This window comes from Ceratotherium simum, chromosome 24 (genome assembly GCF_057802395.1).
Source record: "Ceratotherium simum simum isolate JZ-2026a chromosome 24, ASM5780239v1, whole genome shotgun sequence".
Classification (NCBI taxonomy): domain Eukaryota; kingdom Metazoa; phylum Chordata; class Mammalia; order Perissodactyla; family Rhinocerotidae; genus Ceratotherium; species Ceratotherium simum.
This window is the reverse complement of record NC_141923.1, coordinates 2,029,766-2,057,689: the sequence shown is the minus strand read 5'-3', so window position 1 is coordinate 2,057,689 and position 27,924 is coordinate 2,029,766. Positions and strand designations below refer to the sequence as shown.

The 27,924-nt window shown below is 65.9% G+C and overlaps 1 protein-coding gene across 4 annotated transcripts; it reads left to right on the top strand.

Moving 5' to 3' along the window:
* On the top strand, positions 1–26,542 carry CEP170B (centrosomal protein 170B). Of its 4 annotated transcripts, none has more exons than XM_087447829.1 (19): positions 1–81; positions 3,327–3,458; positions 10,315–10,404; positions 12,762–12,842; positions 13,750–13,806; positions 14,935–15,073; positions 15,785–15,889; positions 16,043–16,528; positions 16,845–17,545; positions 17,776–17,946; positions 18,410–18,500; positions 18,664–20,388; positions 21,749–21,992; positions 24,054–24,213; positions 24,539–24,682; positions 24,776–24,864; positions 25,368–25,461; positions 25,660–25,711; positions 25,871–26,542. In XM_087447829.1, exons 2-19 carry the CDS (start codon positions 3,354–3,356, stop codon positions 26,104–26,106), a joined length of 4,770 nt encoding a protein of 1,589 aa, XP_087303955.1. In that variant the 5' UTR covers positions 1–81; positions 3,327–3,353; the 3' UTR covers positions 26,107–26,542. The 4 variants fall into 4 exon arrangements, 3 of the variants coding, with proteins under 3 accessions (XP_087303955.1, XP_087303956.1, XP_087303954.1); XR_015556032.1 differs by lacking the exon at positions 1–81 and adding an exon at positions 487–602 and having other exon boundaries at positions 25,381–25,461; positions 25,871–25,961; XM_087447830.1 differs by lacking the exon at positions 1–81 and adding an exon at positions 487–602 and having other exon boundaries at positions 21,854–21,992.
* The last annotated feature ends 1,382 nt before the right edge of the window (positions 26,543–27,924 follow it).

The following is a 27,924-nucleotide window of genomic DNA, read 5'->3' as shown; positions in this document are numbered from 1 at the left end:
CGCCCTCCCCCCCTCGCTTGGGCGGGCGGAGCCAGAGGTTGGGGATGGGGACGCAGCTGGAGCCTGGGCTCCCGGACCGAGGTTAAGCGTTAACCCGCGGGCCCAGGGCCAGAACTCGGGGTTGCTTTGGGCACCGGGTTCCGCCCGGCACGCAGGGGCGGGTCCCCACGCCGAGGCGGGGGGCGGGACGGAGACGGGGAGGTGAGGGGTCGGGGGGCGAGTGGGGAGGCGGGCTGGGCCCGGGTGGCTGAGGCGTGGGCTCGGGGGGCGGAGCCGCTGCGCCGCTGGGGACGGGGGCCGCGCTCACCTGGCGCGCTGGGCCCGCCCTAACCTGGATTTCCGGGGACGGGGGCGGGGCGGGGCCGGACCGGGGCGGGGCGGGGGTGGGGCCGGACCGGACCGGGGCGGGGCGGGGACCCGCAGACGTCAGGGACCCGCCGCGCGAGGCCGCGGGCCGCCGCTCTGCGCGTGGGTTCGGCCGGGGCTGCCGCGAGCTTGCGGGCCGCGCCGGGCATGTCCTAGGCGGCGGCCCCGCCCAGCGCTCGGCGGGCCGGGCGGGAGGGCCGGGGCCGAGCCGGGTCCCAGCCGGGATCGAGCCGCAGGTAAGACGCACCGCCCTGCGCCCGTGGCGCGGGGGCCTCCCTCGCCCGCACCTGCGCGCCTGCGAGGAGGAGGCAAGGGACAGGGGGCAGGGGAGCGGGGACCCCGCGGGGCCAGACAAAGGCTCTGGGGTGGGGGACCGCCGGCGCACCTGGCCAGGCCAGTCCCCGCCGGCGCGGAGGCAGCCCAGGTCTGCGCCAGGCCGGGAGGGGCCGCCCGGCGCGCGTCGCCGAGGCCTGGAGATGGGGGCGCAGGCCCGGGCGCCGGGGTCCCCGCCCAGGCACCGGCTCGGCCATGGCCGCCCCCGGCGAGCGCTGATTCAGGAGAAGGCGCCGCTCCCTCCCCCTCCGGGCCCGGCGCTCCCGCCCGGCCGCCTCCCGGCCTGGTCTCTCCTCCCGCGGTCCCTCCCTCCGTCTTCCTCCTCCTCCTCCCTCTCTCCTCATTTCCCTTCGCCGCCGCCGTCCCTGCCTCCCAGCCTGTCCCCGGCCTCCGTTCCGTCTGCTCCTTGCGGCCGCCCGCCCGCCCGCCGCTCCCAGCCCCTCGGCGACTCCACCTCCTCCCCTTCTCACCTCCAGCCGGGTGGCTCTTCTGGCTGGGGCGGCCGAGGGGACAAGTTTGGGGTGTTTATTATTCTCCCTCCTAGCAACGATGGCCAGCCCAGCCCCGAACCGACCGCAGGCCTTTTTGGAGCGTCCACAGCTCCCAGGCCTGGGCCTTTTCAGGATGGCCTGCGATGGCACAGGCTCAGGGGGCTCGGCTTCCCTTTGCCGAACGCAGAGGCTGTGGCCTCCTCTGGGTGGGGTCTCCGTGCCTGCTGCCCATGGGGAGCTGGTAGCAGGTGAAGGCAGAGTGCGGGGCGCCGGGTCTGCGCTGGGTGCTGGGAAACGCAGTAATGGGGCGGGGCTCCCCAAGAGAGAGCCTTGTCATCTCCCCCAGCTGCCCCACTGAGGGGTTTTCTAGGAGGTTGGGGTTGTGGAGGCCTCCCCAAGGCCGCGGAAGTCCCCGCCCCCTTGGCCTCCAGGGCCTGCCCCTCTGGCTGGACCCTAAGGAAGGGCAGGGGGCCTGGGGTGAGCTGGCTCTGCCCAGCGGGAGCTGCCTTCTCCTGGGGCGGATTTTTCCACCTCTTCCCCCATGCTTGCCTGAGGTGATGTGAGGGTACAGTGACATGAGGGTATGCCATGGGATACGTGGTCACTTGGGCCTTTACAGATGGGTGGGGCCTGGTGGCCTTGCCCACTCCCCCTCCCCACGCCCCCAGAAGCTGAGCCCTGGGCAAAGAGCCTCATGGCTGAGGCCTCTGGGTGTGGGCATTGCAGGGACAGGGTCTGGGGACACCCCTCTTCCTCACTCCCACCAGGATGCCAGCACCATCATCTCTCCCTGGTTATTGTCTCACCTCCGACTAGTCTCCTGCTCAACCTCCCATCTGTTCTCCATGCTGTGAGTCAGATCATAGACTCAGGGCCTCCAGGGCCGGCCTCATAGGCGTGTGACCAACACACTGGCTCAGACCCTGTGTTTGGTTTGATGCTCTGCTCTTGTTGCTTTGGAACTCTTCTTAATTTTTGAACAAGGTATTGTTCCTTTTCCTTCTGCACTGAGCCCCACAATGATGCAGCATGTCCTGGGCCTCCAGGGACTCCCCTCTCTCACTCCAGGACAAGCCACAGGACTCCCAGGGGCGTACAACCCAGCGTCTTTGCACTGGCTGCTCCCTCTGCCTGGAACGCGGTCCCCTAGATGTTCACATGCCCACTTCGCTCGCTACCCACCTTGCTCAGATGTCACCTTCCCAGCGCGCCTTCCCACCCCTGCCCCAGCCCGTTTTTCTCTGTGTCCCTCGCGCATTCTCACGAGCCGCCATTTGCCTGCTTTGCCCCCTGCCTCCCTGGCCGGAGGGAAGCCCTGGGTTGTGGGGACGCTGTGTGTCTTGGTCATGGCTGTCTCAGAGCCCAGGAGACCGCCTGGCGCGTGGCAGTGCTCAGGATGCACTTTACCCAGCGTGTGTGTGTGTCAGCGGTGTGAGTGTGTGTGCAGAGAGTGGCCAGGGCACCTGTGGGTGGTGCTCTGGTACATGTGGAGGCCGTGTGCACGCATGTGGCACAGGCGTGTCTGCACATTTGGCGCCTATGCACCTCTCCTGGGGTAGTGACACGGCTCTGCTCGCATGCGCTGGGCGAGCAGGGCATCTGTGCAAGAGCGTGCACACTGGCCCCATTGGGGCCTGCGCTGTCCTAGAGCAGCAGGGCCTCAGGCTGCCCAGGGCCCGGTCTTGGGACGACATCCGCCCTTGTCATCACTCGAGTTGCCCCCACTGTGCCCCTCAAGCCACCATGTGCTCCCCTGCCCACCCTGAGCACTCCAGCCCCTCAGACTCTTGCCTTGCCAAGGCCCCCAGGACCTTGGGCACCAAGGCACCACCTCCCTCTTGGGCACCGAGGGGCTACCTGATGCCCTGCTCACCCGGTACTGTTCTGGTCTGGGGGCCTCTGCAGGAGCATGAGGGAGGAGCAGATGATCTTCACTGGGGAGGGGTCCACGGGGCAGACACACTCAGGGAGGCAGTGGCCTATGTGGCTGGAGCCCAGCGTGTCCAGAAGCGGCCGCTGCGGTGGTGCCGTGAAGGGGCTTGAACCTCAGGGGCAGGGTCTGTGCTGCACCTTCCGTGTGTCAGGGGGCCTGGGCCCTGGCAGGGGAGCCCCACTCTGACGACTCCTTCCCCCCAGGGCCAGACGGGCCTCACCAGTGCCAAGATGAGCGTCACCTCCTGGTTCCTGGTGAGCAGCAGCGGCACCCGCCACCGGCTTCCTCGAGAGCTCATCTTCGTGGGGCGTGATGAGTGTGAGCTCATGCTGCAGGTGAGTGGGGGCACCCTGGGGCCGAGGGGGGGCAGGGCTGGAGGCCAGGAAGGTGCCACCCTCCTTGCTGCTGGTGGACACCTGGTGAGGAGGCCTCGACACAGCCCAGGCCCGGGCGTCTCCACCTGAGCCCTGGACCCACGGTGGGCTCTGGGGCCTTGGGTGGGCATGTGCAGGTGGGGTATGTCCTCACAGGCGTGGGTCTCTGCCTCTGCGTGTCAGACCTTTTTGGACAGGAGGGCGCTTAGGCTGCTAATTCTCGAGGCATCAGGGGCCCACCTTTGGAAGGTGCTGGAAAGTGGATCTGTCTGTATCTTTGTAGTCTGGGGACCCCACCTGGGCCATGAGTTGGGTGGGGAGCCACAGGGCTAGCTCTGACCATCAGACTGTCCAGGGGAAGGCTGGTGCCCCTTTGAGGTGCCCTGGGGGGCAGGGGGCCTTTCTCGGGCACGTGAGGCTGACAGGGCACCAGGCGCTGGGCAGTCAGGAATTTCTCTCTGCCCCGGGTTTCAGAGTCCAAGTTTGGCTTCCGTGGGGCTCACACGTCTGGCTGTTTGGGAACAAGAAGGGGTGATGGACTGACCCTGTAAGGTCTACCCAGCTCGGATTCCTTGTCCCTGCTCCTCATGGGTGGACTGAGTCAGGCTCCCTGCAGCCCTGACCCCTCCTCAGTGTGGCACAGGGGCCCCTGTCCCCGAGCTCCACGCCCCCACTGTGGGGCTCTCAGAAGGGAGCGGGTTTCCCGTGTGGGCTGCACTGCCTGGTCTGGCCAAGGGGCCCCCCCAGGTGTCAGGTGAGGCCTCGCCCAGACCCTGGTTCCCTTGTGCAGCCCCAGGATGCGTGGGGCTTGGACTGCAGTGGGGGTCCCAGCCGTGTGCACGTCCACTTGGACAGCAAATGTTTGTCTCCAGATGTCCTCTGATTTGCTTGACCCAGACCCAGCAAGGCCTTCTGTTGCCTCTGGTTGTTCATCTCCTCAGGGTCTTAACAGTCTCTCCCCTTTTCCCCTTCTCTTCATCCTTTGGACGTTGGAGACCGAGTTGGGGGCTCTGTAGGGCAGTGGGCGCATGTTTTCTCTGAAGGCCTGGGTACATATTGAGGCCTCACGGGCCACACGCCTCCATCACAGCTACTCAGCTTTGCCGTTGTCACGAAGAACCGGCCTTGACAGTAGTAAAGCAACAGGCGCGGCTGCGCCAGTACAACTGTATTTACAGACACAGAAATGCCAATTTCATGTCATCTTCACGTGTCATAGAACAGTCTTTTGATTTTTTTTAAACCATTTCAAAGTGTACAGTCCTCGTGGAGCAGCCGGGGTGAGGTCTAGATGTGGGCACTGCTCCCCTAGGGTGTCGTATGATGTGACCCGAGTTCTCTCTCGACAGGAGGGAGATCTAAGGGGTCACCACATGGGCCCTGACCCCTGGCAGGTGCTTATGTTCCATGCTGTGCCTGTGTGGCCTGTCGATGGCCCTGCCGTTCCACCTGGGGTGGCCAGGAGAGCCTCTTGGAGGAGGTGGCGCTTGATGGGAGCCTGCAGGTGCCTGTGGGTGCTGGGGGGTGGTGGATTTTGGGGGCCTCCAGGTGCCGGGGGCCTTGGGGAGCTGGGGGCCCAGCGTGGGTGCCCCTCCTGCCCCAGCCTGGCTCTGTCCCCCTGCACCAGGCCTCATTCTGCTTGGTTCCTTTTCCAGGTATGGGGGGAGAAGCTCCTGGTGGGGGTCAGGGTGCTCAGAGTGAGTTTGGTGTCCTATTCCTAACTTCTGGCTAATTAGTGGTGGGGCGCTGAGCAGGGCGGGAGTGGGGGTGCTTCTCAGCCCTGCATTCGGGGCCGGCCTCTGGCCTGGGTGCACCTGTGTTCCTGCCCCTTGCTGACCTGTGCAGTTTCCACCACGTGGAGAGAGTGAGGCAGGTGTGGAGTGAGTGTGGGATTGCTGTCCCCCCCGCACCCCCCTGCAGTCGGCCTACCACCCTCCTGCCCCAGCCCACCTATCCCTTGCTCAGGGTACCCCGTCCTCTCATCCTCGCAGGGACTGTGCTTTCCTGCCGGCCTCCGTCACCCCTCACTCTAGTGAGGAGTCCCCACTAGGGAATCCTCACCTCCCACCACTGCAGCCCGGCCCCAAGTCCACACCACCGCCACACAGCCCAAAGTCCATACCACTGCTGCCTGGCCTCATGTCCACACCACGGTGCAGCCCTGTCTCCACTGCACACAGCCCTGCCGCCCCTCCTCCCAGGATGGCAGCTCCAGCCTTCCTCTGGCCTCTCAGCTCTCCCTCTCTGCCCACTCACCTCTCCCTGGAGGTCCTGTCCACACCCCCAGCCTCAGTTTCCTCCTCTGCTCAGATGATTCACACGTTGTCTCCCGCCTCCTGCATTCATCAGCCCGCTCCACTGTCTCAGAGGTGGCCCAGACTTGGTGCCACTGAGTGAAACCCATCATCCTCTGTCCCCTTCACCGAGTTCCTGTCAGGGTCCCCACCAGGCATCCAGGGTCAAACCCTGACCTTCCTTCTCCCTGACCTGCGCCTCAGGCATCCCTGAGTGCTGTTTCCACCCCACTGGGGTGCAGGGACAGGCACTCCGGCCCGTTAGGCCCCCGCTGGGCCCCAGCCTCTCCCCACACCTGCCCTGGTACTCCGGATCCCCCTCACCCCATTTCAGCCCCTCCACTCGGGCGCCCTTGCCCGCCCTGTGCTCAGCAGCCAGCTCCTCTGCACCTCTCCCTGCCGCGTGCTCCCGGAGCCCCCTCTGTGGTGTCCTTGCATTCATTCCCGCGTTTGTCACTCAGTAGTCGCCGTCCGCTGTGCCTGGCGCTGGGAGAACCACGCAGGACCCTGCCCTCCCTGGGTCTCCACTCCAGGGCAGGGCCGGCCACAAATGTGTAAGCAGGAACCCGATGATTCCCCAGGGGAGAACCTGAAGAAGGTGGCACTAGTGATGGGACAGCAGGGAAGTCTGAGGGGCTGACTGGACCCTGTGACTGTGTTGATGTTTTGCTGAGAGCTGAGGAGGAGGAGCAGGGGGCGGAGCAGAGGTGCTGTGTGGGGAGGGGCCTCCATTCAGGGGAGAGGGAGGGGGCTGTGTGGCGAGGGGGAGACAGGCCAGGGAGCAGGGGGCCGTTTGGGAGGCTGTAGGCAAGAGTGGCTGTGGCTTGGCGCTGGGGGCAGGGGAGGTAGGGGAGAGTTGTGTTCTGGAGGCAGAGCCGGCCCGCCTGGCCACGTGCCGCCCCTTCTCCCCAGTGGCCTGCGTTTGCTCACCACAGTGTCCTGGCTCCCAGCGCAAGCCTGGCACAGAGCTGGTGCCCAGCGAGCATGTGTTAAATAACACAAACGTGAGCAGGGTTGCTGCCCAGGGCTGCCTGGTGTCAGAGCTGAGACTGCTGCCGTGGCTACTGCCCCCGGGCGGCCCAGGGCTCTGGCGCACGGCCTGTGTGCATGTACACACGCAGCTGTGTATGCGCACACACGTGAGTGCAAGTGCACGTGCAGATGTGTGTGCATGTTCATGTGTGTATGCATATGTGTATATGTGCACATATCATGTGTACACGCACACATGGATGTGTTGCACATGTGTGTGCACGTACATGTGCATGTTCGTGGCGAGGTATCCTCTCTGTTTGCACTGGTTCACCCTGGGGGAGTGTGTGACAGCCAGGATTCGTCTGCTCACATCCTTACCTGGAAACCGTGGCCCTGAGGGGGCGAGCTCGGGAGCCCCCTGCACACACAGCAGGCCGACCCCGGCCCTGTGGCCTCTGTGGCCTCACTGGGTGACACTGGCTGTGAGCTGGCAGGAGGGCGTGCCCAGAGCCCCGGGCTTTGGCACTGCCAGAATCAGCATGGCCGGGGTGGGGCTTTCACTCACAGAGGGCGTCAGACACGAATTTTGGAAGCACATCTTTATTCTGTTTTAAAGTGAGTACGAACAGTTAGATCCTTTTCCAAAAATCCGTGTGTTTGGAGCTTCTTAAGGCTGTTTTATGCATCTGTTCCACACCCGCTCCTCTTCCTGTGTAGCGGCCGCTCTCCATAGGACCTGGCTTGTGTCATTTTAAGTCTCGAGTCCCGGGCCAAAGGGCTACCTCCACCTCTCATAGGAGGCTTCCAGCCTCTGAGCACTGGGGCTCAGCAGGGTTGGGGTCTGCTTCTGGCCTGGGGCATCGGGGCGGGGACGGAGGGTTCTGGAGATGGGGCTCCTCCCTGCTGTTCCCGTGAATTCTGGTGCTCTCTGCAGTCTGGCAAGGGGCTGACAGGAGCTGTGCCTAGTGACAGAGCCCCAGCTGGGAGCAGAGTGTCAGTCAGGGGGAGTGGGCGGGGCAGCCCTGGCTCTGGATGCAAATGGGGGGCGGGGGGGCTGTGAATCCTGGTGTGGAGCTGGCGAGCGGCCCTGTGGCATGCCCTTTCCAGACCCACAGGCCCCGTGGAGGTCTGATGTCTGGCCACATTGAATCCTGGTGTGGAGCCGGCGAGCAGCCCTGTGGCATGCCCTTTCCAGACCCACAGGCCCCCTGGAGGTCTGATGTCCGGCCACAAGGAGGGCAGAGTCTGGCCCCCCTGCCTTGGGGCCCGCTTTCTGGAGACCGAGGGTCCCTTTGAGTGTCAGGGCTGAGGTGGGCAGCTGGCCTGTTCTCGAGCCCTGGGCTGAGCACGGGAGGGGGCACAGGAGGCGGTGAGCCCCCAGCCCCATCAGTGAGCCCGCATCCTCCCAGCTGCCAGGCTAGACTCTAAGGCATCGTGGTGCATGAGTCACGGGCCGCCAAGGGGGCAGTTCACTGACTGGTGGGCGAGCCTGAGCACCAGGCACCTGCAGAGAGCTGCTCATTCTTGTCAGCCCCACCCCCTGGGTGGGTTCTGGGGAAGCCCCTTCAACGCGGGAGGACCTGTGTGTGTGCCAAGAGACTGAGTCCCAGAGAAGGGAGTGCCAGTGTCCCCCAGTGAACCCCGGCCCCCCACCCCCTGCCTGTGCCAGGTGGGGGAGGCCCAGGCCAGGGCCAGTGGGAGGGGCTGCAGTGGAGGGTCACCAGGGCCAGCTTCCGGGGGAGGTGAGCACTGGGTGGCCTGGGTCGGGGACAGGCTGGGGAGTCTGAGGGAGGAGATGGTGCCAGCGGTCCAGGGCAGAGGCTGCGTCCAGGAGCTGTCCAGCCGTGGGGATGGGGGCAGAGGTGGAGCCTGGGGGTGGGGCAGTAGGTCTCAAGGTCAGACTCACCTTGCCAGAGACCCATGGCTTTGGGAGGCAGGTGAGTTGGCACCAGGAGCCCCGCCAGGATCGGTCCTGGGGGCCTCTCAGGGAGGGACACCTGGAGCAGGCCCAGGGGGCGGCACTGGGGCAGGTGCTCAGGGGTGGCCCTGGCTGGCCCCCGCAGACTCTGCTCTGCCCTGTAAATTGCCCCTGCACCCCTTCCGGAGGACCAAGGGTTGGTGGCAGGATGAGGTGTGGGCCCTCCCCCCTCCCTCTTCATCTTACCCCTCCCCCCAGATCCGCCACTGCAGCGTCATCGTTGTGGGTCAGGCCGTCCACCTTGGGGCCTCTGAGTCCAGGAGAGGCTGGAGCATGGAGGCTGGTGCTCAGGTCGAGGGCTGTATCCCCCACCAGCCCCACCGGCTGCCATGTCCTTCAGGGCCTGCCCTGGCGTCTCTGCTGAGCTGAGTGACCTTGGATGGGGGCAGGGCTGCCCCCGAGCCTATGTCCACCCCACCCTGAGCCTGATGTGCCCTCCTGTCTCTGGATGAGGAAGGAGGCCCTGCCTTTGAACCCGCTGGTCACTCCAGGATGGTGCGGAGGGACTGGGCACGGGGGAGCGTCAGAGAGAGAGTGGGCTCCGGGTTGGTGGCCGGCTGCCTGGCAGAGGGGGAGTCCCGGCAGTCACCTGTGAGAACCGAGACGCCTGGTGGTGTGGTGATGTGGGGACTTGGATCCTGGGCCACCCTCTGTGGGCCGTGGCCCCCTCATTCCCCCTGGTGTCCGGGAGGCAGCCCTGGGTGTCTTGTAGGGCACCGCCTGGCAGGACCACAGGGCCACATACTGTCATCTGGGCCAGGACTGGACAGCACCCCTGGGTTGGCCGCTTCTGCTGGCCTCTCCTGGGCTGGGCCCCAGGCCTGTGGCTCCTCCGTGGTGGGGGACCTGTGAGGGAGCTGGGTGACTGTCCTCAGGGAGGGGGTTCCAGGGGCCTGGGAAGAGTTAGAAGTGCTTAGGGCAGAAGTACCCATGTGTGTGAGTGTGTGCACGTGTGCGAAGGAGCTGGGTGGCAGGGTGTGCTCAGGGTGTATGTGAGCCCTGTGTGTATGAGCAGACAGCGGTAGAGTCTGAGAAGTATCACACGTGAGCATGTGTGCACAGGTCCATCACTCTGAGAGGTCGTGTGTGCCCCTGTGGGGCTGGCTGGGCAGGGAGTGGGGGAGGCCTCTCCCTAAACCCCCCCCCACCCCTTGATCCTCCCTCTGGGCTCTGCTGGACTCGCCTGGCTGCCCCCGCCTGCCCTTGGGAGTGCACAGCATGTCCCAGATGATCAGAGGGTTCCCAGCCACTCCCACGGATAGGAGCGGCACCGGCCTGTTGGTACTGGGGAGGGCTGGTCACACAGGGAGGGGCCGGGTGGTAGCCAGGTAGCCATGGGGCGAGTAGAACCGGCCCTGGGATCTTGGCAAGTCCCTGTGGCCTACTCCCATGGCTGAGAGGGCTGGCTGGGGGAAGTGTGGGTGGGGCCTCACTGGCTCCAAGGCCCAGGGGTCTGGTGTTGGTATCGTGGTGGGGTGGGAGAGGATGGGGGGCTCCTGCCGGGGATGCCTCTGCCTCCTGGGCCTCGCCCAGCCAGGAAGGGCACCTGAAGCCGCCTGTGTCTTCCCAGTCTCGCAGTGTGGACAAGCAGCATGCTGTCATCAACTACGACCAGGAGAGGGACGAGCACTGGGTAAAGGACCTGGGCAGCCTGAATGGAGTGAGTACGCTGGCCCCTCTGTGTCAGCCCCGCCCCTCCCCTCTCCATGTCGCTCCCTTTGCGCCGTCCCTGCCCCTCTCCATGACCCACCCTCCATGCCAGCCCAGCCCCTCTCCATGCCCCTCCTTCCATGCTGGCCCCGCCCCTCCATGACACCTCCCTCTGCTGGCCCCGCCCCCTCCACGCCCCTCCCTCTGCCCGCCCTGCTCCTCTCCATGCCCCTCCCTCCATGATGGCCCCACCCCTCTCCGCACCCCACCCTCCATGATGGCCTTACCCCTCTCCATGACCCACTCTCCATGAGGGCCACACCCCTCTCCATGCCCCTCCCTCCATGACAGCCCCGCCTCTCCATGCTCCAACCTCCCTTATGGCCTCGCCCCTCTCACACCCCACCCTCCTTGATGGCCCTGCCCCTCTCTATGCCCCTCCCTCCATGATGACCCCGCCCCATCATGCCCCCCCCTCCGTGCTGGTCCCGCCTCTCTCCATGCCCCTCCCTCCATGATGGCCCTGCCCGTCTCACACCCCACCCTCCATGATGGCCCCGCCCCTCTCTATGCCCCTCCCTCCATGATGGCCCCACCCCTCTCATGCCCCTCCCTCTGTGCTGGCCCGCCCCTCTCCATGCTCCACCCTCCATGATGGCCCCACCCCTCTCATGCCCCTCCCTCTGTGCTGGCCCCGCCCCTCTCCATGCTCCACCCTCCATGATGGCCCCACCCCTCTCATGCCCCTCCCTCTGTGCTGGCCCCACCCCTCTCCATGCTCCACCCTCCATGATGGCCCCACCCCTCTCATGCCCTTCCCTCCGTGCTGGTCCCACCCCTCTCCATGCCCCACCCTCCATGATGGCCCCGCCTCTCTCCATGCTCCTCCATGTCTGTCTGGGTGTCCTGTTTCTTTCTGTTTGGTGGACAGGGGCCTACCCTGTGACAGTGTTTCATTAAGAAAGCAAAACCACCAGCCTCCATTCCCTTGTGCCAAAGAAGGGCTCTTCCTCCTGCCCCCTCCAGCCTGTGCAGTCTGCCCCCCAATCCTGAGCGGGAGTCCCACAGCAGCCTCAGGCTGGCCCTGCCTCCGCCTGCAAGCGTTCCAGCAAGTGCTGGGCACCACTCGCTGGCTCCCATTTCAAGGTGCTCCCGGCTGGGGTCTCACGCTCTGCCCCTCAGCCCCCTCCTTCCTCCACCCTCCTGTCAGATGAAGCAGCCCTACCCAAATGGGGCTGCAGGAGGAGCGGGCCTGCCCTCTGCCCGCATGGGCTGCACCAAGGCACTGGCCCAGACCGCATGGGCTTCCAGAAGGTCCTGGGGCTGCTGGCTGGATTCATGCTCCTGGATCCCGCAGGGGCGCATTTCTCAGAGGCCTGTGATGTCCACAGACCTGGGCCAACTCCTGCCTGCCCGCGTGACACGAAGCTCAGCCAAGGACGCAGGCTGGCAGGGCAGGTCTTCAGAGCCTCGCAGCTGTCCCCACGCCAGGCCTGCTGGCGTCGGCTCCTTGCTCGGAGCCCAAGGCCTCTTACTTTACATACAGCGTATCCGAAACCGAGCTTGCACAGTTCCAGCCCGCGCCTGGGCCCAGTGTGCTCCACAGTTCTAGTCACGTTTGCTGCGCTCCCACCTCTGCAGGGGCAGACCCCCAGCCCGGGCCACCTCTTTGGGGAGCCACCCTCCTGCTCAGACCCTCAGACCCTCCCCACGTTTCTTGTTTCTTCTACCGGACTCTGGCACAGTTGCCATGCCTGAGCCACATCTGTCTTCCTGCTGTCACCCTGGCCTGCCCCAGAGGCCCTCAGAGTGCTAGGGTCTCTCGTTCATCCCACCACAGCATGGTGGCCCATGGCCGGCTGATTAGAAGCCCTTGTTGGAGGGAAGAGAGTTTCCAGGGACTGGCGCTTCCACGCCCTTTCAAGCAGGTGGCCTGCATGGGGGGTGTCGTCAGACAGCCTTGCACCGCCTGACCCTCCTTGCCCTGGGGCCACCCTGTGGGCGTGCCTCGGCCGCTCCAGGGGACATTGTGTGGTCTGGGTGGGGGACTGGGGCCAACACGAGCTCCGCGTGGATGAGAGAAATGGTCTGTTCACAAAGACATCCGAGGGTTTTGCTTGAAGGGCTCTGTCAGGGGCCCTGGGCACTGGGTGAGGCCTGGCGCCTTAGTCCCCCTTGGCCAGTCCTTTAGCAGCTGTCTGTCCTGTGGTCCCTTCGGGGTGCAGGGCTGGGCACACATGTGCTGGAGGGACAGTGCTGGGCCCAGAGCAGCATGGAGAGAGGGCCCGGGTTGTCCAGTTGCCAGGGACCCCGGAGTCGGTGCCCCGCCCACTGTTGGCTCAGCTCCACCACCCGTGTCCTCCCCAGACGTTCGTGAACGACGTGCGCATCCCGGACCAGAAGTACGTCACGCTGAAGCTCAATGACGTCATCCGATTCGGCTATGATATCCTTTCCCAGCCGCTCCCCCTCTTCTCGGCCTCTCCCTCGGTCCCCCAGCCACAGTGCTGTTATCCTGGAAGTGGATGGTGGCCTTGGAAGTCACCACTGGGCCCGCGGGGGTCGGAGGGCGGTGAGGGTGAGCCTGGGGCTGGGCTCCAGCCTGAGCCCCAGCCCCTGCCGCCCTTCTGCTAAGCTGAGGTCTCAGCCACTGGCGCCTACTGCCTGCCTGGCCTGAGCTCCCACAGGGCCCAAGGAACAAGTGACCGCTCCCTGGGACCCAGAGTCCCGGCCCAGAAGATAGTGGGTGGGGGCCATGGCTCCGTCCTGGAGCCCAGGGGCCCATACGCACAGCAGGAGCGCATCCTCTCCTCCTCCACCTCGGCACCACTCCCGTTGGCATACCCACCCATGGGCCCTCCCCACCCCTGTAACCTTGGGAGGCCAGGGGCTGAGGGGTGGTCTGGGGTGGGAACCGAGAGCTGGATGTGTAGCATGGCCTCTGGGGCCCCACCTGGCTCCTGGGCACATTGCCTGCCGTGTTTTGGGCCATGAGTAGGGGGGTGGAGGGCGTGCTGGTGGCCTGAGCGCATGTGCACGCTGTGACCTGGAGTGGCCTCTGTCCTGCTGCTCTGAGTGGGGGCAGCATGACCTGCAGGCCACTCCTGCAGTCTGGACACTTGCCTGGTGCTCAGAGACCCAGGGCCTGCAGGGGGCAGGTGGTGGCGTGGGTGTGGAGGGTTGTGCTTGCAGGTGTCCACACTGGGGGGCAGCACAGCCCCTTCCCCCGTTCCCCCTTGATCCGCCTCCCTGGGAGTGGTCCTTTCATCTCCTTGGCCAAGGATGCCTGCACTGCGAGGCCTGAGGCCCCGCCCGGCTCTCCCTGCTCCCTGTTCTCCTTAACGCGCTGCCACATTCCAACATGTACGTGCTGGAACGCGTGCAGCACCGCGTCCCCGAGGAGGCGCTCAGGGTCAGTGCTGGCCCCTGGCCCCGGGGCCCTGCATGCCCGCAGCCCTCCACTTCCCACGGGCCCATGCCATCCCGCCCTGGCCCACACTCCGGGCCTCTTGGCTGCCCTAGCCAGGCTGTGGCTGCAGTGCCGTGAGTCGGCCTGGCCCAGCCTGCTCTGCCGGACGGCCCGGTCTGGCAGGTGGGGAAGATAGTCATTCCCACCCCCCAGGAGGATACACCCAGGCATGGTGGGCATGGCTGCAGCCCCAGCAGAGGCTGCTGTACCCAGCAGGGTGGGGTGGCCGAGAGGGCCCACCCCGTGTCTTGGGTACTGGGGAAGACCCCGGTCAGGCCACCTGGATGGGATGGCCAGGAGCAGGCAGGAGGTGGTGTCTGGAGGCTGGTGGGGGCAGCCTTTGGGGACAGGCTCGTGGGAGGTCCTCAGTGATGGACGCCCCTGCGTACTCTTCCCCCTTGGGTCCTGGGTGGGGTATCTTCCCTTGCTCATTTGGGGGTGTCATGGAGCACAGATTTGGGGGACCCTGCCTAGAGCTTTACCCAGGAGCCCCATGTCAGATGGACTGGCCTTAGCCCCATTTTACAAATGAACCTCTGGCAGCACAGGGAGTGTGGGTGGCCTGCCCAGAGTCACACGGCCGGTCAGGGGCAGGGCCAGTGTGAGCCCGACTCTGATGACTGCAGCGCTCGGCCAGCTAGGGCCCACAGCTGTTGCTGTGCCCGGCACACATGCACACATACATACACACGTACCCACATGTGCACACACACATACATGCATGAATGCACACACACACATAGGGGCACTCTGCTCAGACAGGCTGCTGCTCCCCACCCCCCAGCCCCTGAGCCGCTGACCCCCTCTCTCTGGGGGCCTGGGATGGCAGTCTTCCCTCTGATGATTGCTGCCCACTCCCTCTGCCCCCAAACAAGCCCCAGCTCCCTCCTGGAGGCTTCGTGGTCCTGAGGATCCCCCAGGCTTGGGCGTAGACCCCTAGCTTTGAGCTGCTGACCTGGGCAGGTGTCCGCCTGTCTGCTCTGTGGGTGTCCTGAGGGGCCAGCGCTGGGCCCACTCTGGATGGAGAGGAGAGGTGGTCACCTGTCCCTCACCCCCACTCCATGCCCGCAGCACGAGAAGTACACCAGCCAGCTGCAGGTGAGCGTCAAGGGCCCAGCGCCCAAGAGGGGCGAGGCGCTGCTGGAGCACACGCCGTACTGCGAGTCCTCTACCCCCAGGCCGGAGAGGGGCGACCGGAGACCAGGACCAGGTAGGACAGCATTCCAGGTGGGCTGGGAGGGAGCGGGCAGGGAGTGTGCATGCAGGCCTGCTCCCTACCCCTCTCCCCACTTCTCAGGGTCTCCTGGGCTCACACCCCCCACAGCAGCCTGAGCACAAACCTGCTCGTGTGTGAGCTCAGGGACCCGTGCACGCCTGTACCTCCACACCCCTGTGGACACACTCACCTGTGCACCCCTGTAGACACACCCAGCCATGCACACCCATACCCCTGCACTCTGTGTGGTCTAGTCAGACTGTGATGGTACTCAGCCCCAGGGACACCCATGTGTGGCCTGAACCATTTACAGAGCCTTGGAGAGGGGCCAGCCCTGGGTGTGGGCTCACCACTGGCCTCCTGCCCCTCCGTTGGGCAGGCTCTGGGGGTAAGGACAGGGCTGAAGGGATTGCCTGCCCCAGGTTGGGGGCGCTGAGGACAGTGCCACCCCAGGAACAGGCAACCTGCGGGGAGGCCCAGGCGGGGACGGGGGAGGCGAGTGTCCACGGGACTCACTGCAGTTGTATGCCCCATATCGATGCAAAAATGGGGCTCAGAGTGGTTGGTGGCTGACCAGGGCCCTGGGTAGCTGTAAGTTGCAGCTGGCCTCCTCCAGAGCCCAGCATCCCCTCCAGCTCCAGGTCTCCCCTCCTGTCTGTGTTAGGGCCACGGCCACCCAGAGTTGAACTCTCTCTCCCTCTGCAGAATCGGCGGCCTACCGCACACCCCTGTACGGGCAGCCCTCCTGGTGGGGCGAGGATGATGGTGGCACCTCGCCTGAGGACCGGCGCCAGGAGGAGCCTTACCCCGGTAGGTCCCAGAGGCCAGCCCGCGAGACCCCCGAAGTCCCCGAGGGTGGCCTGGCAGTGCTGGCTCTGGGGGAGACGGGGCCCATGGTCCCGGCAGGGGTGGGTGGGGTGAGGGTGCTGGCCTGCAGCGGCCTGAGCATGTCACCCATCCCAGAGCGGCCCAAGGAGCTGGCACAGCAGGACGGGGAGCTCCCCGGGGCGTTAGCCGGCTTCCGGGCTGCCACGGAGCCTCAGGGTTACTCGTTCCGGCGGGAGCCCAGCTACTTCGAGATCCCCACGAAGGAGGCCCCGCAGCCACCGAGGACCCCCGAGGTGCCGGCACACGAGGTGCCCACGAAGGACGTGGAGCCGGGCGGGGGCGGGGCGGCCCCCGTGGTGCAGAGCCATGCGTCTTTCACCATCGAGTTTGACGACTGCAGCCCGGGCAAGGTGAAGATCAAGGACCACATCACCAAGTTCTCCCTGCGCCAGCGGCGGCCCCCCAGCAAGGAGGCCACGCCTGTCGAGGTGGTGTCTGCAGAGACCAAGGTGGCTGACTGGCTGGTGCAAAACGACCCCAGCCTGCTGCGCCGGGCCGGCCCCGGAGACGACCGCCACAGCACCAAGAGTGACCTGCCCGTCCACACCCGCACCCTGAAGGGTGAGTGCCCGGGCCACTGGCCCACCAGGCGGCAGTGACCACACGTCAGCCCGGGTCTGCCCGCTTGCCTCGCCGGGGGGGCCCTAATCAGCTTGAGCGATTTCTATCTTTTAATCAATTGCCCGAGAACCGCGTGCGCAAGTGGGGCAGTTCGGCTGTGCCCGTTGCTCGTCTCGGCCTTGTGTGCTGCGTCCCCAACCGCATGTGACAGCTGTGGTTGTGTGTGCCGACCCCCTCGGGGGCGGGGTGAGGAGGCCCCCCAGGATTGCTGTTTCCTTTCCCTCGGCCTCACGAGTTGGGGTCCCCCCGCCCCCAGGCCACAAGCACGAGGACGGCACGCAGAGTGACTCGGAGGACCCCATGGCCAAGGCAGCCGGGGAGAGCAGCGGGGAGCAGGTGCGGCTGCAGAGGCAGATCAAGCGGGAGCCCCAGGAGCTGCTGCACAACCAGCAGGCCTTCGTCATCGAGTTCTTCGACGAGGACACGCCCCGCAAGAAGCGCTCCCAGTCCTTCACGCACACCCCACCTGGGGACCCCAAGGCCGACAAGCGCCGAGGCCCCGGGCCAGCCGACAGGGACCGCCCGGGTGCACCGGTCCCGGCCCGGGCGGCGGGCAGCAGCTCGGGGCCACAGCGGGCCAGCTCGCTGAAGCGGGAGAAGACGGAGGAGCGGCTGGGCAGCCCCTCGCCCGCCGCCCGGGCCCCTGTCCGTCCCTTCGGCAGCGTGGGGCGCCGCTCCCGGCTGGCCCAGGACTTCATGGCCCAGTGCCTGCGGGAGGGCTCCCCAGCCACCCGGCCTGCCCCCGAGAAGGTGCCCCCTGCACTGCCCGCCCCCTTGACACCCCGTGGGGCCAGCCCTGTGGTCCCCTCAACTCTGCCACCACCCCCCGCCGACCCCCAGCTGAGCAAAGCTCGCAAACAGGAGGAGGATGACAGCCTCAGTGACGCAGGGACCTACACCATCGAGACAGAGACGCAGGACCAGGAGGTGGAGGAGGCCCGCAAGATGATCGACCAGGTGCCCATGTCGGTGGGGTCTGCCTGGGAGCCCGGCTTGCTTTCCCAGGGCTGGGGCTGTTTTCCTACCTAACACGTGAGCTGGACAGCCGGGCTGTGTGTCTCAGCCACTGGCCAGTCTGGCCAGCCAGGCCCCCTGCTCTTCTGGTGTCTGGAGATGGGGCCTATGTCTGAGTGGGGGGTGGTGTCTGGGCGCTCTGACCTGTGGTGCCTGGCTGTCCCTCCCGGCAGGTCTTCGGGGTACTCGAGTCCCCTGAACTCTCCAGGGTATCCTCTGCCACCTTCCGTCCAGTCATCAGAGGGGACAGAGACGAGTCTGGTGATGGAGTGGCCCAGCGGATGGCACTGCTACAGGAGTTTGCCTCCCGGCCAGTGGGCACGGCCCCCCACGGGGAGCTCCAGGTGGGCGAGACTGAGCCCAGAGACTGCCCTGAGGAGGGCTCGGGCAGGGAGCGGACAGCGTCGGGGCTGGGGCCCCAGTCATTGGGTCCTGTGTACACTGGAAGGCTCTGGTTCTGCCTGGAGAACCCTGGAGGTGGACTCTGGATGAGGCTGGGCTGGACCTTTTCCTAAGGGGCACACCCACCTGCCATGCCCCGTGTCAGGATGGGGGCCTGGGTGTGTGCTAAGTCCGAGGGGCCAGGCAGAACCACAGCTGCTGACCTCCGAGCCACCGAACCAGGCTCAGCTGGGGTCCCACAAGCCCAGGCGAGGCGACAGGGGGCCTCCTGGCTGTTTCTGCAGGGGGAGCATGTGGCAGGTGTGGGTCCGGATGTGAGGGTGGGCTGCCTTTGACGCCCCCTCCTCCCCCTGCACTTCCCGAAGGGGCTGTGCCACAGACACCTTCCTGCTCTTCTCTCTGCAGGGGCTCCCAGTGCCGGGCTCCCCCGGGGGTCAGAAGTGGGTGTCCCGCTGGGCCAGCCTGGCCGACAGCTACTCGGACCCGGGCCTGGCAGGTAAGTGGCTCCAGTGCTGGAGCGGGGTGGCCAGGGTGGCCTCAGGCCACTGGACTGGGGACGCGGGTGTGAGCACGTGCCAGCCAGGCCTGGAGGAGGGTCATGTGCATGGAGGGCCTGCAGGCCAGCGGCCACTCTTACCAGGCTGCCCTTGTCTTCACAGAGGACGGCCCTGGGCGCAGAGCTGGGGAGTTTGAGGGGGCCCTTCCTGTGCGCCAGCGGCGACTCCTGCCACAGCTGCCCAGTGACAGGGCAGACAGCCCAGCCGGCCCCGAGGCTGCCAGGAGGAGTGGGCCTGGGCCACTGGAGCCGGGCAGTGAGCAGGCCAGCCACCTCTTGGGCCAGGAGGACCTGGAACCCGACAGCCTCAGTGATGCCAGTGGGTCAGACGGGGGCCGGGGCCCTGAGCCGGGTGGGAGCTCACAGGAGGAGAGACACAGGAGCCCCCAGGAGGGTCTGGCATGGACGAGGGGCCGGCGCTCACCAAGGGCCCCCGGGGAGCTGGCCCCCACCTCTTTCTTCATCGGGGACCAAAACGGGGAGGCCACTTTCCCCCGGAAACCATCTATGGCTCCAGGGGAGGTGGAGGGCCCAGGGCAGGCAGCCCAGCCCAGCCTCCCGGCGAGGGACGGTGTCTACATCAGCTCCAGCGGGAGAATGGTCGTCCAGCTGCGGCCAGGGTGGTCCCCAGAGCCTGAGGGCCCCACTCCGGCCCCGCCCAAGGAGGCTCTGGCCTTTGTCCGGCAGGAGAGCTTCACCAAGGAGCCAGCCAGCGGCCCCCCAGCCCCTGGCCAGCTCCCGCACATCTCTAGCCACCCCCTCCTGCAGGACCTGGCCTCAGCCCGGGCCTCGCGAATGGACCTCCACTCCCAGGACACCCACCTGATCTTGAAGGAGACTGAGACGGCCCTGGCGGCCCTGGAGGCCCACCTGCTCTCCAAGTCCACAGAGGAGGTGGAGGGTGAGGGGGTCAGTGCCCCTGGGCCGCCGGAGGACTCCCTGTCCGGAGACTCCGACTTGGACACGGCAAGCACCATCAGCCTGCTCAGTGGCAAGAATGGGCCCAGCCCGACCAGCCCCCAGCCCACAGGGCTGCAGAAGGAGAAGCTGCCATCCCCACCAGCAGCACAGGAGCCGGGGAGTGCCGCCCTGAGCAGCGCCCGGGAGCGGCTCTCGGAGAAGCAGCGTTGCCTGCCAGGCCCCATGGACATGGGCCGCGGGGAGCCAGCTCGGCGCCTGGCCGTGCGGCGTGGCTACGGGCCCCGGGGGTCCCTGGACTGGCCCGACGAGGAACGAGGCTCCAGCCTTGCCCACCCACCCAGCTCAGACATGGTCACCTCCGACCACGAGACCCCTGCGGCTACCGGGGCAGGTCGGCCAGCACCTCGCCGAAAACCTACCGCGCCACCGCCGTCCCCGGCTGCCCAGGAAGAACAGAGCCGCAGCTCAGCTGGCGCCCAGAAAGTACAGCAGGCGCTGACCCGCTCCAACAGCCTGTCCACCCCTCGGCCCACGCGGGCCTCCCGGCTGAGGCGGGCCCGGCTGGGGGACGCCTCGGACACAGAGGCCCCGGATGGCGAACGGGGGCCCCCGGCCAACCCCGAGCCAGCGGGGCGGCCAGCCCCCGAGCAGGGCAAGAAGCTGTCGCGCCTGGACATCCTGGCCATGCCCCGGAAGCGGGCCGGCTCCTTCACGGGGCCCAGCGACTCAGAGGCGGGCCCCACCCGCACCGGCTTCTCCGGCCGCAGCGTCGAGTTGTACTGCACTGGCCGCAAGCCCACCGTGGCCGAGGCTCGGGCTGCCGCCAGGAAGGCCGCCACCACCACCACGGCCCCCCGCCAGCCCTTCAGCAGGGCCCGCCCGGGCAGTGCCCGATACTCCTCACCCAGTGAGTGCTGGGGGCGGGCGGGCAGCCCTGGGCCCAGTCACCCCGGGCAGGGGGTCTGCAGCTTCCTGTGTGTCAGCCTGGTGTCAGGCTGTGGGGCTCCCAGTCCTGTCCCTAGAGGAGCCCCTGTTCCCAAGAGCAGGCATGTTGCCACAGACACACACAAGGACACCGAGTGTGTGTGTGCGTGGCAGCAGCACGCCTCTAGGCTGTCCTAGGCAAGGGCCCTCACTGTGTCCAGTATGGAGGGGCTGGCCCCATCTTCCGGCTGGGCCTGCCTGCTCTTCCCTGGAGTTTCAGCCTTCAGGCTGGGAGCCTGATGGCTTGTGAGGCACATGTGGAGGCCCGAGCCGTCCACTGTGAGGCAGTGGGCCTGGGGAGGGAGCCCCACCCCGGGCTGCTGTGGTCATGCATCTCTGTTAGGGGCACCCTGTGAGCCCAGATCCATGGCCAGGAGAGGGCTGTCAGCGTCCCCCATCCCCCATGAACAGCAGTCCCGTGCAGACTGCGGTCCGTGCGCACAGCGAAGGGGAGCTGTGGCCGCCAGAGCTGGTGTCCTCCTAGGGTGGTGGATGTCCACGTTCACTCAGTGGGCTCACCCTGCTAGGGAACCGACCCGTCCTCTGGGTGAACTTGGCCTGGCTCCTTGATGCTGCTGCTGCTGCTGCCTGACGCCCCTGCAGGGCCAGTCCCCTCCCACTGGGTTTGCTGGGGGGTGAGCAGCCCTGAGGGACGGCGTCCACTGGAGGAAGGGGCAGAGTGGGGTAGGATGGCTATGGGCTGAGGATTGCGCTTGCTTGGCAGGAACGCCACTCCCTGCTCCTCATTTGCAGCCGCTGTGGGGGCTCAGAGCAGGGGTCAGGTCTGAGAAGGCCAGGCAGCCACAGGGAGGGGGTTGCGAAGGCCAAGCTCGGGCTCTGACCACAGGCTGTGCTAGACCACCCTGTACAGGCCGGTCCAGAGCCAGGGCCAATCCACATGGGTTGGAGGGGTTTACTCCCACTTGGGGTGTCTAAGGGCACCACTTCCCTGCCACCAAGGGTGCTGGTTCCTGTCTAATGGACATGGCGCCAAACCACTGGCCCACCAGCCACAACTCTGGGCTGCTCTTCAAGGGGCTGTGGAAACGCCAGGCTGCCCGTCCCTGCATGTGCGTCTAGGCTGGTGGTGGCCTTGCGGTCCCCAGAGCTCAGCAGCTGCTGGCGTTTCAGCTGAAGGGCTCCTGGGTGCAGGGGCGCCAGCTGCCATGCCGCCTGTCCTGCAGTACTGGGCCTTTGCCTGAGGACCCTGCATGTAGCTGCCTCAGGGTGCTGAGCGCCGTTCTGTTCTGTTCTTGCTTCTGGAACCAATTCATTCACCCCAGGCACACGTCGCCGGCAGCAGGGCTCAGATTGCACGTCCACCTCTGAGGAGGAGTATGGCTCCCACCATGGCTCCCCCAAACACACACGCTCCCACGCCTCTACAGCCACTCAGACCCCACGGGCTGGCAGCTCTGGCCGGGCCCGGCCCCGGGCCCCTGGCCTCCGGGACACAGACGATGAGGAAGAAGAGCCTGATCCCTATGGTTTCATTGTGCAGACAGCCGAGATTGCTGAGATTGCCAGGTGAGTGGCACCTGTTCACAGCACAAGCCATTGATCCGCTGGGTACCTCCCCTTGGGTCCAAGAGTACCCTGAGGGCAGGGACTAGACTGGGGCTCTCTTCTTGAATGGGCTTGGCAAATGTTTGTCAGATGGATGGATGGTTGGATGGATAGATGGATGATGGATGGATGGATGGATGGATGGGTGGATGATGGGTGGATGGATGGTTGGGTGGATGGAGGGTGGATGATGGATAGATGGGTGGTTGGGTGGATGATGGATGGATGATTGGATGGATGGGTGGCTGGGAGGATGGAATGTTGGGTGCATGGACGGACAGATGGACAGATGGATGAGTGGGTGAATGGACAGACGATGGGTGGATGAATGGATGGGTAGATGGATGGTTGGATGGATGGATGGGCAGGCAGACGATGGATGGACGGATGGATGGAAAGGTGGATGAATGAATGAATGCAGATCTGTCCAAGAGGGTGGAGGACCTCTGGTATGAGGAAGGCCTCTACCAAGATTTTTATTAAGGATGAACTCTCTCATGTGGTCAGTCAGTGGAGGAAGAGTCATTTCCAGGCCAGGTGTCGGGGAGGATGGTGCAGAGAGGTGGGCAGGAGGAGTCCTGGGGCTGGGTGGATGGCGAGTGTTTGGTATTGAGGATGCTGAGCTTGAGTCCGTGAGGCACCTGGAAAGAGGTGACCAGAGGCAGGTGGCTCCTAGGAGAGTGGCCTGTGGGAGATGGAGACATGGGCATCATTAGCACAAAGATGGTGACTGAGGCCGTGGGTCACCAGGCCCAGGGTTGTGCAGAGAGGATGTGGAGAGCGTGAAGGGAAGAGGGCCAGGGACCGAGCTCGGGATGCCCGAGGGGTGATTGGAGGGAAGTCACCTGTGAGAGCGGTGGTGAGGAGGGGGTGAGGGGCTGGCTGAGAAGGCAGGGTATGGGGTTCTGGAAGGAGCCACTGCACTGGGTGAGAGAGGCGAAGGGGGTGGAGGGCCCCATAGACTTCCTGAGGTCCCTGCTTCCGGAGTGGGCAAGCTTGAGCCTACCAACCTGCTGGGCACAAGAGGCAGAGGGAGCAAAGGGCCAGGACCAGAGAGGGAGGACCAAAGGGCCTGGGCAGGTGGAGGGCGGGCACTGAGGCAGGGGCACATGTCATTATGGCATCACCAAGAGTTTGAGGGACATCCTCTGTGTTCTTTTGATGTAGGAAGGGTGGGACCCGGTTGGGGAGCCCCCATCTTGAGGGGCTGAGGGCAGCTCTGATGGGGGGCAGAGCTCGGGTGGCTATGCCAGGTAGAGGCTGGAGTTGCTGCTGGGAGTGGGTGGGCCCTGAGGGCCAGCTGGGAGGCACCTGGGCAGAGCTGGGACAGCTGAGGGCAGAGACCTGGTCCTCAGTGGGTCCCAGGCCCCTGTCGCTTGGGTGACCGCAGGGGTAGAAGTGCCAAGGAAGCCTGAGGGTGAGGGGGCCAGGCTGCTGCTGGGGGCTCAGCCTCCCTTGGCCTCTCTTCCCTGTGGGGAGGTCCCCAGCCTCTCTGGGTCTGCTTGTTTCACCCTCTGGCCTCTTCTGACCCTTGTCTGTGACCCCACCTCTCCCCTGCCTCAGTTTCCCTGCTTGCAGAGGAGGGCTTATGTGGCCCACAGGTTCTCTGGCAGCCCTGATGTCCAGTCCTGGTAGCTAGAGGAGGAGGAGGTGATTGGCCTGCCTGGGAGACTGTGGGTGTCTCCGCCACCCCTCTGCCTGGGGCCTGCCCCCAGCCCCACCCCTACCAACCCCCTTGGGGCATCGGGGACTTGAGCCTCTCTATGGGGCCCTGTTGGTCATGGCGTTACCAGTGGCCAGTTGGGAGCAGTTTGGGCCAGGCTGGAGGCTGCGTACCCCATCCCCTGCCCCGCACCCAGCAGCTACCTCCTGGGAGGGACTCCCGCCCCCACCTGGGAGGGGGTGTCTGCCTTGGGAGAGGGAACGTTGAGTCCCATCTGCTCCTGCTCCCAAACCTCCCCTGCGCTGGGGCCCAGCCTAGGAGGACCTCACAGGATCTGCCTTCTTTCCTGCTGGCTGCAGGCTGAGCCAGACGCTGGTGAAGGACGTGGCCATCCTGGCCCAGGAGATCCACGACGTGGCTGGGGATGGCGACTCGCTGGGCTCACCGGGGTCTGCCCGCAGCCCCTCCCTCAACAACGTGCCCAGTACCCCCGCCTCCACCATCTCCGCCCGAGAGGAAGTGAGCTCGGCCCCTGCCCTGCCGAACTCCCGGCCGTGTCTGGCCTCCCTGACCCTCAGGCAGCCCTGCACTCCTTGGCGGAGAGCGGTCGTGGCCGTGAGCCCTCACCAAGGCTCCGTGTGCTCAGCTCCCGCAACAGACACCCCGAGAGCACGGGGCCAGGACCTGCCTCCATTGGGGGTGGGGGTGTCCAGGGACCCTGAGGGGACGGGACTTGGGGTCTGCTCTGTCCACCTGCTGTTGTAGTGGGGGAGGTGCAGCTCTCTCCACCTCCTGGTGGACGCCCCCACCAGCTGGGCCAACGCCGCCCCCCTCCTGCCCACAGCTGGTGCAGCGCATCCCCGAGGCCAGCCTCAACTTCCAGAAGGTGCCGCCCGGCTCCCTGAACTCTCGGGACTTGGACCAGAACATGAACGACCGCCGTGAGGTCCCCATGGCCAACAAGACACGGCCTCGGAACCGCGAGGAGGCAGGCACCCCACCCACTCCCCGAGCTGGCCTGGCCGGGTGCTGGGGTGGCCGAGGGAGCAGGGTCTCCATGCTGATGCCTGCCTCCTCGCAGGTGATCTTTGATAACCTGATGCTGAACCCCGTGTCCCAGCTGTCCCATGCCATCCGAGAGAACACGGAGCACCTGGCCGAGAAGATGAAGTGAGTCGGGTGCCCGCAGGCCCTGCGGCCAGTGGGAGCCCCGGGGGGTGGGGGAGCCTGGAGCCCACCACTGCTCCGTGGACGCCCAGCCAGACTCCCTTCAGACACAGATATGAACATGTGTGCAAGCCAGGACTGTGCTGGGGCTGACGTCCTCCGAGGGCACACTGCCCGATGAGTGCACGTCTGAGCACACACTCACGTGTAGCTGAGCCGTGTACGCCTTGTGTGCACACACAAGGCGTACACGGCTCCCGGCAACCAGACCCTGAGCCTGGGGGAGTCCTCTCTGTTCCCCAGCCCTCCCGTGTTGGGCAGAGAGACAGGGACTCTGATACTCGCCAGTCCGGGTCCTGCTCCGGGCCTGTTTCCCCTGGGGCACAGGAGGGGGTGATGTGAGCTTCACCACGGCGGGCGGAGTGGTCTGGGAGGGTGCTGTGCCCGGGTTCCGTTGTCACCATCCTCTGCCTGCTGCCCCCACCCCCCACCCTCTCGGCGGGCAGGATCCTCTTTCAGAACACAGGGCGAGCGTGGGAGGAGCTGGAGGCCAGGATCAACGCTGAGAACGAGGTGCCCATCCTGAAGACCTCCAACAAGGTGTGGGCCGGGACATGGGGGCCGGGACATGCTAGGACAGGACGGGCCCTGCCTTGTCCCCTCAGCCCGTCTGGCCACAGGGAGGGAGTGGCGGTGCTGGCCCGAGCTTGGGACCCGACGGCTGCCCCCAGAGCCCCCGGGAGAGATGACCCCTTGGTGGTCCTGCTCCATCTGCCCTCCTTCCTGGCCCCCTTCCAGGAAATCAGCTCCATCCTGAAGGAACTGAGGCGTGTGCAGAAGCAGCTGGAAGGTGGGTGTGGCTCAGACTTCGGGGGTTGCACTGGGGCTCTAGCGCGGGGCAGTCAGAGGGGGCCGGTGGGGACCTCAGTGGAAGACCTGACTCACCCTGGGTGGGCACGGGAGGCCAGGCAGGACCCTCCGGCCGGCCTGACCCTCCCCACCCCCCCAGTCATCAATGCCATCGTGGACCCCAGCGGGAACCTGGACCTGCTGACCGGAAACAGGGGCTCCGGGGGCTTGGCCCAGCTCGGGAAAGGCCGGCCTGCCGCCCAGAGCCCGTCCTCTCCCCCCTCGGCCCTGCCCCTGAGGAGCTTCCCGCCACGGGCCAACTGCAGGTCCCCCAGCCTCCCAGACCCCGCCTTCCTCCCCGACTTCCTCCCAGACGCCGAGAGGTTCCTGATCTAGGCAGCGGGCCGGGCGGCCTCCCTGTGCGCGCCCAGTGCCTCCCGCTCACCCCGTCCATCCATCTGCTGCGGCGGCCCCTCCTGGCTGCGGAGGGCTCACTGCAACACCTCGACATGTGCCATAACCCCGTGGGCGAGCGCCTCCACGCCACCCTCCTCAGTTCCCAGCCAGCACCCCAACCAGACTGTCCAGCCCCTGTGGCCGCCTCGCTGGCCTCCTGGCCCAGCTCCTGCTGCGGCCCCTGCCAGGGCCAGTGTCGCGGGCGTGTGCCACCTCCTCTCCGTCGCTGTTCTTGTCTTTCGCTTTCGAGGAAAGAGTACTTTGTGCCGTTGCAGCAGTCTCCCTGGCCTGGAAGGGCCCCCACCCCACCCTGCCTCGTGGGCTGGGGCAGCTGTTCCGGGAGGCCCCATGTGCTTACCTGTCCTGTCCCCGTGTGCTGGCCGGGGCCAGGCGGAGGAAGAGGGGCTGGGCCGTGGGGTCATTCAGTGCCAAACACAGAGCCAGGGGGCTCGTGACGTCCCAGGACTTGAGATGCAGGCTGGGCAGGGCGCTTGCAGCTGCCCCAGAGTACGGTGGCCCAGGACAGGCACGTGGCCTGTGGAGATGGTGGGGTAGGAGCCCTACTGCTTCGAGCCTTTGGTGCCAACACAACTGCCAAACCCCTTGAGCGTGCAGGCTGCTGTGAGGGGGCCTGAGTGTGGGGGACCGGCCACGCACAGGTGTACCGCATGCCAGACACGCCCATGCTCACCGCCAGCCCGGCACATGTCCACGCTGTGGGGTGTGTCCCAGCGAGGGGGGCTGGGCCTCTGCACTTGGCCTTGGTGGTTCTAGGCTGGCAGAGGTGAGCGCTAGACCAAAGTGGCCGGAAACCAGGCTTCCGGAAGCTCGCTAGACAATGCACCCTCCGCTGTGACCTCAGCCCTGGCCTCCCGGATGCTGTGGGTATTAATTGGGCATCTGCAACCGGCTCGGGCCGCATAGGCCCCTTCGCTCCTGGTCCCGTGGGGGGCAGGGATAGGCCCCGGGAACAGTCTTGTTTTCTCAGGATTCTTTCAGCTGGGAAGGTGCCAGGTGAGCTGAGCGTGGCCCCGCCTGGGGGCTGATGTTTCTGGAGCTAAGCCAAAGAGCCCGGTGGCTGTGGCCGGTGGGGGTGGGCTCTGCACCCCCCTGGCATCTGTGCGAGTGTCGACGGCTGGCGGCGCCTGCTGGAGGACCCCGAGGCTGGCGTGCGAGCCCGGGCTGCAGTGGGTGCCATGTCTCCGTGTTTACATTGAGCTGACTTGGAGCCAAGTGCTCGGGTCCTGTGTCCCCACCTGGCGTTTACGTGTGTGTGTGTGGCGGGGGCCCCGCCCGGCCCCGCCCCGAGAGCCTGCTGTGTCTACATGGAGGAGGTGCTAGTCCTGGTCCGCCCTGCATGCCGCTCACTTGCCCACAGCACTGCCCCCCCACCCCTGGAACAGCTCTGGCCCGTCCTGTCGTCCCCGACCTCCACCCACACCCCTCGGCGATTGCTGTACGGTTTTTTTTATCCACAAGTTCGTGTTCCTCCCTCCAGTCTTCGACGTGGGATCGGTAACTTATTGTCTGGCTTCTCGGAGGCACCTCTGTGTGTTTGTCCTCCGGTGGTCTTATGGAGGTCTCAGAAAATGGTTATTTTATATGATTTGTCATGGAACTTGTTCTAATAAATCATTCTTTTATCACGTGGCAACATCCGGCATCTGTCACCTTGTCCTCCTTTCTACACCAGTGGGGTTTAGGGGGTGGGGGGAATGCTTGGCCCGAGGGGTCTCCCTTCCTGGGCTGGAAAATCTG

What these genes read in the sequence shown, in the direction of transcription:
- CEP170B (XM_087447829.1), top strand. Translation starts at nt 3,354, where the DNA reads ATGAGCGTCACCTCCTGGTTCCTGGTGAGCAGCAGCGGCACCCGCCAC. An exon ending in ACCTGGGCAGCCTGAATGGA is followed by an intron (nt 10,405 to 12,761) that starts GTGAGTACGCTG and finishes TGTCCTCCCCAG; the next exon opens with ACGTTCGTGAACGACGTGCG. An exon ending in TCATCCGATTCGGCTATGAT is followed by an intron (nt 12,843 to 13,749) that starts ATCCTTTCCCAG and finishes GCGCTGCCACAT; the next exon opens with TCCAACATGTACGTGCTGGA.